Source organism: Penaeus vannamei, chromosome 15 (assembly GCF_042767895.1).
Source record: "Penaeus vannamei isolate JL-2024 chromosome 15, ASM4276789v1, whole genome shotgun sequence".
Lineage (NCBI taxonomy): Eukaryota > Metazoa > Arthropoda > Malacostraca > Decapoda > Penaeidae > Penaeus > Penaeus vannamei.
Window position 1 is genome coordinate 39868901 of NC_091563.1, and position 10000 is coordinate 39878900.

The window sequence follows — 10000 nt, forward strand, 5'->3', positions numbered from 1 at the left end:
CATTAAGAATCATTAAGAAAAAAAATCAACAAAAGTAAACAGCAAAAAAAAAGAAAAGAAATAATAACCAAGACAAATAAACCGCAAGAAAAAAGAGAAAGAATCAACAAGACAAGTTAAACAAGACAAATAAACCTCAAGAAAAAACAGAGAAAGAATCACCAAGACAAGTAAACTATAATCCACTGCCCTGTACAATAATTCATACCCCTGGGAAGCCTTCGCAACTGACCCGAAGAACCTGATCTCACCTCCTAAAACTGGGACAGTATTCCGGGCTGTTTCCAGGACCGGCGAACCAGGCAGGTTGCTCCCAGCCGCTGTGGATGTGCATTCGGGCGCCGCGCTTCTCCAGGAGGTCGTGAGCACCTGATACCCGGCTGGTTGGGCGTCCTGGCAGAGGGAGAGAGGGATTTGTGTGTGGTTGGATAGAAGGGGCGTGGGTTCAGGGATGTGTGTCGGAGATACAGACACACGGATACATGCATACAACTCGGTCTCGGTCTCTGTCTGTCTGTCTGTCTCTTTCTCTTTCTCTTTCTCTTTCTCTCTCTCTCTCTCTCTCTCTCTCTCTCTCTCTCTCTCTCTCTCTCCCTCCCCTCTCCACCTCCCTCCCCTCTCCACCTCCCTCCCCTCTCCACCTCCCTCCCTCTCTCCCTCCCCTCTCCACCTCCCTCCCCCTCCCTCCCTCTCTCACCCTATCCCTCTCCCTCCCTCCCTCTCTCCCTCCCTCCCTCCCTCTTCCCCTCCCCTCCCCTCTCACTCTCACTCTCCCCTCCCTCCCCCTCCCCCTCCCTCCTCCCTCTCCCACTCCCTCCCTCCCTCTCCCTCTCTCTCTTCCCATCCCTCCCACTCCCCCTCTCTCTCTCACCCGCAAACCGCTCCTCGTGCGGGTAGGACACGGCGTTGTTTATCCCATAGGACTCTCGCGCCTTGGCCATGACGAAGGTGTTGTCGGCCCACTTGTTGAACCTCCCGGGGTTGAACCTCTCTCTCCCTCCCTCCCTCCCTCTCTCTCCTCCCTCCCTCCCTCCCTCCCTCTCTCTCCCATCCCTCCTCCCACTCCCTCCCCCCATCCCTCCTTCCCCTCCTTCCCCACTCCCTCTTCCCATCCCTCCCTCCCACTCCCTCTTCCCTCCGTCACCCTCCCCTCCTCCCTCTCCACCTCCCACCTCCCTCTTCCTCCTCTCTCACCCGCAAACCGCTCCTCGTGCGGGTAGGACACGGCGTTGTTCATCCCATAGGACTCTCGCGCCTGGCCATGACGAAGGCGTTGTCGGCCCACTTGTTGAACCTCCTGGTTGAACCTTCTCCCTCCCTCCCTCCCCCTCTCCCACTCCCTCTTCCCATCCCTCCCTCCCACTCCTCTTCCCCTCACCTCTCTCCTCCCTCACCTCTCTCCCCTCCCACCTCCTCTTCCCATCCTCCTCCTCCCCTCTCCCTCTCCCTCTCCTCTCTCCCTCCTCCCCTTCCCTCTCTCTCACCCTATCCCTCCCCTCCCTCCCTCTCCCTCTCTCTCTCTCACCCGCAAACCGCTCCTCGTGCGGGTAGGACACGGCGTTGTTCATCCCATAGGACTCTCGCGCCTTGGCCATGACGAAGGTGTTGTCGGCCCACTTGTTGAACCTCCCGGGGTTGAACCTCTCTCTCCCTCTCCCACTCCCTCTTCCCATCTCTCCCTCTCCCACTCCCTCTTCCCATCCCTCCCTCCCACTCCCTCTTCCCATCCCTCCCTCCCTCTCCCTTCCCTCTCTCTCACCCTATCCCTCCCCTCTCCCCCTCTCCCTCTCTCTCTCACCCGCAAACCGCTCCTCGTGCGGGTAAGACACGGCGTTGTTCATCCCATAGGACTCTCGCGCCTTGGCCATGACGAAGGCGTTGTCGGCCCACTTGTTGAACCTCCCGGGGTCGCACTCGTTCAGCTCGAGGGGGGGTTGGCCGTCCAGGATCCAGTCGGCGAGGAACTTCCCGATGCCACCGCCGTGGACGATGCCGTAGCTGTGGGGGATAGGGGGGAAGAGTGAGAGGGATGGATGGAGAAGGAGTGGGTGGGATGGGGTGGGAAAGGAGGGAGGGGGGATGGGAGGGAAAGGAGGGAGGGAGGGATGGGAGGGAAAGGAGGGAGGGAGAGTGGAGGGGGGAGGGGAGGGAGGGAGGAGGAGGGAGGGAGAGAGGGGGAAGGAGGGAGAGGGGGAAGGGTGGGAGGGGAGGGAAGGAGGGAGGAGAGGGAAGAGGGGAGGGGGATGGAGGGGAGGGGAGGGGAAGAGGGGGAGGAGGGTGGGAGGGGATGGGAGGAAGGGGGAAAGGAGGGAGGGAGGGAGAGGGATGGAAGGAGGGATGGAAGGATGGAGAGGGAGGGAGGGAGGGGAGGGAGGGAGGGGAGGGGAAGAGTGAGAGGGATGGAAGGAAGGAAGGAGGGAGGGAGGGATGGATGGAGAGGGAGGGAGGGAGGGAAGAGTGAGAGGGATGGAGAAGGAGTGGAGGGTGGGAATGGAGGGGGTAGGGGAGAGGAAGGGAAGGAGGGGGAGGGAAGGGAAGGAGGGAAAGAGGGAGGGGGTGGGGGAGAGGGAGGGAGGAGGGGGAGAGAGAGAGAGGGGGGATGGAGGGAGGGAAGGAGGGAGAGAGAGAGCGGGAGGATGGAAGGAGGGAGGGGAGGGAGAGAGAGTTTTTTCTTTCTATACTTTTCAGTGCTTCAAACCATACATTTTCGAGCTAAAGATCATATATTTTAAAGGGTATTTTTTGCTCCAAAAAATATACACAATAATCTCGAGAATGACAAAACTCTCACTAATTTTTGCCTCACTGTTTATAACCTGCACAAAAAGACATACATTGATAAATCATTCTCTTTCTCTCTTCCTCTCATTTATAGTAAAAAAAAGAAAAGAAAAAGAAAAAGAAAAAAGCCTTTATTACCTACGCTAAGAATACCATCAAAAACACCACATAGGAACCCCATTCCTCACCCAAACCCAGCAGCTATCCACATATTGGGCAGCATATCCGGCCCAATCAACGGCAGAACATCCGGTGTGTATGTAATGGGTCCGTTCACGACACTCTGTATGTTGGCGTGGGCGAAGCAAGGTACCAGCTCCATGGCGACCTCCAGGTGGGGCTCCAGGCGGTCGAGGTCGGGTTCGAAGAGCTCCTTGCCGAAGCCTGGAGGGGGAGGGGAGAGGGGTGAGTGCCAGGGGAGAGGAAGGGGTCTTGAAGGTGCTGTCATACTAGCACTTTTTCCGTCAATTTTTTTAATAACTTTAATAACTAATTTTTAATAACGTCAATTTTAACATAAATACAAACATTCTCGAATATAGCTCTTGATTTGACAATGCTTGGCTGAAAAAGTTGACGGAAAGGTTTTCAGACGGAAACGATCATCATCGTCTGACTGGAAAATCGACAATTCGCTCAAAAAATGGACAAAATTTCAGAAAATTGTAAAAAAATTGACGGAAAAAGTGCTAGTGTGACAGGACCTTGATGAAGCTTTGGTGCTCTGCTGTCTTAGGGGGTTTGTTGTTTTGGCTTATAAAGGATTTTGTAAAAAAGAAAGAAAAAGAAAGGAAGGAAGGAAGAAGTCGTGTTTGCTGTTCTCTTGTGCTGCTCTTTTGAATGTTATTTAGTTCAATATCCTTTTCCCGAGGTAATCACAGCCATAACAATAACTCAGAATGAACTTAGACGTGAACAACCTACAAGAGAGTCTATGCATTGTGCAGTCACAGTAATACAACAACAACAGCAATAATAATAATAATAATAATAATAATAATAATAATAATAATAATAATAATAATAGTAATAATAATAATAATAATAATAATAATAATAATAATAACAATAATAATAATAATAATAATAATAATAATAATAATAATAATAGTAATAATAATAATAATAGTAATAATAAAATAACAATAAATAAATGAAAAATGAACCCCGAGGCGCCACCCACCCGGAGGAACTCGATCCGTGACCCAATCGTTGCACTGTCTCATGGTCTTCTCGCTCTCGTAAGGTCCGATGAGGAGGCCGTCTCGTTCCATGCGGAGGTAGAAGGACCCCTCGAGGTGCCGCAGGACGGGGATCTCCTTCTTCAGCGCCTTCACCTCCGGGACTGTCGACGTCACGAGGTACTGGTGGTGGTTCGGGACGAGGGGGAGGTCCGAGCCGGCCAGCTGAGCGACCTCCTTGGCCCAGAATCCTGCAACGGAAGGTCGATCCTCTGGGTCGGAGGTTAAGTATGGAAAGAAGTGGTCGAACCTAAAACTTCAGTGGTGTTCGAACCCAAAACTTCAGTGGTGTTCGAACCCAAAACTTCAGTGGTGTTCGAACCCAAACCTTCAGTGGTGTTCGAACCCAAAACTTCAGTGGTGTTCGAACCCAAAACTTCAGTGGTGTTCGAACCCAAAACTTCAGTGGTGTTCGAACCCAAAACTTCAATAGTGTTCGAACCCAAACCTTCAATAGTGTTCGAACCCAAAATTTCAATGATGTTCGAACCCAAACCTTCAATGGTGTTCGAACCCAAAACTTCAATAGTGTTCGAACCCAAACCTCCAATAGTGTTCGAACCCAAAATTTCAATGATGTTCGAACCCAAACCTTCAGTGGTGTTCGAACCCAAAACTTCAATGGTGCTCGAACTTAAAACTTCAGTGGTGTTCGAAAAGATAACAAGATTTATTACGTACTTATAGATCACGTATTTATAGATATACAAGTCCTCGAGCACGATTACCTGCCGCGTTCACTACCCTGTTGGCCAGAATGTCTCCCTGAGGCGTCGTCACGACCCACCGACCGTCCTCACGAAGCCGCAGCGCCGTCACCCCCGTCGCCTGCAGGATCCGGGCGCCGAACCTGTCGATAGCGCCCATTTTTGTATATCACAGACACTGATTTTTATCGTCGAAGTCCAAAATATTACCTTCCCTGTAGACAAACGTATTGTATTTTTTTTTTTTTAATAATGATATTAGATACTTTGAATGCTTCATAATGACTATGATAATCTTATACAAAATGTTCAAATATCAGACGGACTTCCATAGCTCGTGGTGACAAAACTCACACAAACGTCCAAATTACGCATCACACACACACACACACACACACACACACACACACACACACACACACACACACACACACACACACACACACACACACACACACAAAAAAAAAAAAAAAAATGGCACACTCACACTCAAACATTAACACCCAGACACACACTACACCCCAGCCCATCGTCCTTTCGTCCTACAAGAGACAAACAACCAGTTTATTAAACTTTACCGAAGTCTGTCCCAATTAATATTCACACATACGAACATACACGTACACAGAAATTAATACATGTCTATCTACACATTACATATACATTTATCTATCGATCTTCTCAGTAGATATGCATATCTAGACTGACAGACACATACTTCTGTGCAATATATATATGTTTCTTTCTGTGCAATAATGATAGAAGTAATATTCATAAATAATATTTCTGTGCAATAATGATACAAGTAATATATATAAATAATATTCCTGCGCAATAATGATACAAGTAATATTTATAAATAACATTTCTGTGCAATAATGATACAAGTAATATTTATAAATAACATTTCTGTGCAATAATGATACAAGCAATATTTATAAATAATAAAAATAACCTTTCTGTGCAATAAATATACAAATAATATTCATAAATAACATTTCCGTGCAATAATGACACAACTAATATTCATAAATAACATTTCCGTGCAATAATGACACAAGTCCGCATCCCGAATACTCATAAGGTCGGACCTCGCATAGTTTCAACCGACCAAAAGACCCTTACTTGCGCGCTCCTTTGGCAATGGCCTGCGTTAAGGAGTAGGGGTCGACGTGGCCATCGTACGGTGTGTAGAGACCCATCAGCACCTGCCGGGGGAACGGGCTTTAGTACACGGTGTAGGTGTAGGTGTTCTCAGGAAGTAGGTGTAAGTGGTCGAGGGAAATTAAGGTGTAGGTGTTCTAAGAAAGTTGGTGTAGATGTTCTAAAAAAGGTGTAGATGTTTTGAGTAAGCAGGTGTAAATGTTCTAAGAATGTAGGTGTAGATGTTAAAAAAACAAGTGTAGATATTCTAAGAGATTAGTTACTAAGAAACTGCTGTTTATACATTAAAGACGAAAAAAATATTTTCGATCTATTACATATTAATCTGTTGCAACGCATCATTTAGCTTTTACAATGCCTCAATTCTTTTATAATTTGGTACTTGTCATTCACATTTCGTATAACAGTAAAACATCCACTACTACTATGTACCAAAAGGTCTCTTACCATACTACTTGTTTCTTACACTGTCAACGTTAGCAATAAGCACGAGTCTTTTGTCCTTTTTTATCATTTGGTTCTTCTTGTCATTCATATTTCGTAAACCAACAAAACACCCATTACTACAATGTACCAAAAGGTCTCTTCCCATGCTACTTACGTTGTCGATGTTCGCAATGTGCACAAGTTCTTTTTGATCTATTATCTTGTATCATCTCGTATAACAGAGTACAAAACACCCATTGCTACTGTGTATTAAAAGGTCTCTAGCTATACCATACTACTGTACTTACGTGGCCGGCGTTAGCAATAAGTACGTCTTTTGGTCTTTTTTATCATTTGGTTCTTCTTGTCGTTCATATTTCGTAAAACAGTAAAACACCCATTTCTACTTTGTATTAAAAGGTCTCTTTACATACTATTTACGCTCTCAACGTTAGCAACAAATACAAGTCTTTGGGCCTGTCTTTTGATCATTTGGTTCTTCTTCTCGTTCACATTTCGTAAAACAACAAAACGTCCATAATTACTATGTATTAAAAGGTCTCTTCCTATACTACTTACGCTCTCAACGTTAGCAATAAATACGTCTTTTGGCCTGTTTTTTAATCATTTGGTTCTTCTTATCGTACAAAACACCCATTACTACTCTGCATTAAAAGGTCTCTTCCCATACTACTCGTACTTACGTTGTCGATATTCGCAATGGGCACGAGTTCTTTGACCTGTTATTTTATCATTTGGTTCTTTTTGTCGTTCACATTTCGTATAACAGTAAAACACCTATTACTACTGTATTAAAAAGTCTTTTCCCATATCTCGTACTACGTATACTGTCAACGTTAGCCATAAATGCTACTGTGTATTCAAAGGTCTCTAGCTATACTACTTACTACTTACTGCACTACTTACGTTGTCGACGTTAGCAATAAATACGTCTTTTGGACTGTTTTTTTAATCTTTTGGTTTCTTCTTGTCTTACAAAACATCCATTACTACTCTGTATTAAAAGCTCTCTTCCCATACTACTCGTACTTACGTTATCGATGTTAGCAACAAATACGTCTTTTGGCCTGTTTTTTTATTTATTTATTATTATTTTTTTTTTATAATTTGGTTCTTCTTGTCTTACAAAACACCCATTACTACTCTGTATTAAAAGCTCTCTTCCCATACTACTTACGTTGTCGATGTTCGCAATGGGCACGAGTTCTTTGACCTGTTATTTTATCATTTGGTTCTTTTTGTCGTTCACATTTCGTAAAACAGTAAAACACCCATTACTACTGTATTAAAAGGTCTCTTCCCATATCTCGTACTACTTATACTGTCAACGTTAGCCATAAATGCTACTGTGTATTCAAAGGTCTCTAGCTATACTACTTACTACTTACTACACTACTTACGTTGTCGATGTTAGCAACAAATACAAGTCTTGTGGCCTGTTTTTTTCTTTTTTTTTCTTTTAATAATTTGGTTCTTCTTTTCATACAAAACACCCATTACTATTCTGTATTAAAAGGTCTCTTCCCATACTACTCGTACTTACGTTGTCGATGTTCGCAATGGGCACGAGTTCTTTGACCTGTTCGGGAGTGACGAGACACTGGGGGGCTTCGTGGTGGCCGTGGCGGGACATCTGGTACCTGCGGGAGACGCCCCTTTTCACACTCTCGTCTCTTAGCTAAAATCTAGAGAATTCTGTCATGTATGCCAAAGGATGTCTACCCTAACGTGATTCCTTAAAACATAAAGAAAAAATGTTTGTCAGAGAACATCTACTCTAATGTAATTCCTTAAAACATAGAGAAAAATGTTCTGAGGTTTCGAAATATTTATTAAACGCTTAGAAGAAAATGATCAACGTTTTATTGTTGTTTCCATTTAGTATCTGGAACTAACTTATAGGACTAACATAGAACATCTAGCCTAGCGTGATTAACAAAGAACATCTAGACTAACGTAAACAAACAAACCCCCCAAAAAAAATTGTGCTAGATAATATTTATCTAACACTTAGAAAAAAATAATCAACGTTTTATTGTTGTTTCCATTAAGTATCCAGAACTAACTTAAAGAACTAACTCTCCTGAAACATCCTTATCATTATTATTAGCACTATCAGAAGCGAAAGGGAGGTGTGGTGTCTCCTCACGTCACTCACTTCATCTCGTCAACTCGCGTGGGCGTTGTGGCGATGCGAAGTGACCCAGGAAGGTGAAGGTTAATCTCCTGGTCGGTTTCTGCTGCTATGTGGGCGTACATATTCAAGCTGGAAATATCCGGTGGAGAAGTTAACGTACGTATTTCTTGGAGAAAAGGTGAGTATTGATATGTATTTCTTGGAGAAAAGGTGAGTATTGATATGTATTTCTTGGAGAAAAGGTGAGTATTGATATGTATTTCTTGGAGAAAAGGTGAGTATTGATATGTATTTCTTGGAGAAAAGGTGAGTATTGATATGTATTTCTTGGAGAAAAGGTGAGTATTGATATTATTTATACGTGGAAATTGGAAAAACAACTACAATAAGGAATGAATATCAATCGTTACGTTTCGAATTCTTCACGAGTTCCTCTTCAGGTGAATACTTGTCCGAAACGGTGAAGTGTTCGTCTGAAGAGGATATCGTGGTGTCCGAAACGTTAGGATTTATTTCTATTTCTGCGCCTGTTTTCCTTTTGCATTTTTGTCTACACGTTACTGTATTCGTGCTTTTCATTATATAAACATATTACGAAACATATAGTATTAGTTTGTGTTCATCATATATACACATTACGAAACATATAGAATTATTTCTTTTCAGTACGGATAGCGTTATATATATACATATTTCGACACATAACTATTTCTTTTCATTATGCATTGCGCTACCTGTAATAATGTATTCTTTTCAGATTGACGACGCCCTGGAAATTCGTGGTGAGTCCCGCCGCGTGCCACGTCGACCCGGCCGTCAGCTCGGACTTCTCCAGGAGCACCACGTCCTTTTGGCCCTGCGGGAGGAAGGGGGCAGTGAGACCCAACGTGCAAAGGCTCATCGGTGACCTCATATTCACTCTGCTTCATGATCGCAGCAATTAAGTGATGAGATCATATCCTGAACCGCTGCTCGGGACTAGCTATCGTTTGGGCTTACGGGGTATCATAAAAAAAAGAAAGAAAACACACACACATACACACACACGCGCGCGCGCGCGCGCGAGCACTCACAAACTCACTCACATTCACACATACATATATACATCCATATACATACATACATACATACATATATATATATATATATATATATATATATATATACATAAAACACACACACACACACACACACACACACATATATATATGTATATATATATATATATATATATATATATATATATATATATATATATATATATATATATATATATATATATATATATATATATATATATATATATATATATATATATATATATATATATACATACATATATATACACACATATATACACATATATACATATATAATACACACACACATACATATAAATAAACCATTCCGTCATAACCCAGCAACACACCTGCCCAAGAGCCTGCCATAAACCCACCTAAAACCACCACCCACTTTTCCCAAGCGGCCGCATGACACCGCCCGAGGCAAGTGACCCACCTGGC

General features: G+C 43.8%; 1 protein-coding gene across 2 annotated transcripts in view; it reads right to left on the bottom strand.

The window, feature by feature from the left end:
* The window catches only part of LOC113817447 (dimethylglycine dehydrogenase, mitochondrial-like), a 32659-nt gene that overhangs the window by 6946 nt on the left and 15713 nt on the right, over positions 1 to 10000 (bottom strand). For both annotated transcript variants that reach the window (XR_011399110.1, XM_070130763.1), the window contains exons 2-11: positions 9996 to 10000; positions 9212 to 9333; positions 8499 to 8606; positions 7884 to 7980; positions 5855 to 5937; positions 4751 to 4872; positions 3965 to 4213; positions 2970 to 3165; positions 1799 to 1998; positions 252 to 393 (exon numbers count right to left, since the gene is read on the bottom strand). The exon at positions 9996 to 10000 is cut by the window's right edge and continues 86 nt beyond it. Coding sequence is in view for 1 of the 2 variants with exons in the window: in XM_070130763.1 (XP_069986864.1) it covers positions 252 to 393; positions 1799 to 1998; positions 2970 to 3165; positions 3965 to 4213; positions 4751 to 4872; positions 5855 to 5937; positions 7884 to 7980; positions 8499 to 8606; positions 9212 to 9333; positions 9996 to 10000 (1324 nt within the window). In the remaining variant the exon portion in view is untranslated. The remainder of the gene's footprint in view (positions 1 to 251; positions 394 to 1798; positions 1999 to 2969; positions 3166 to 3964; positions 4214 to 4750; positions 4873 to 5854; positions 5938 to 7883; positions 7981 to 8498; positions 8607 to 9211; positions 9334 to 9995) is intronic.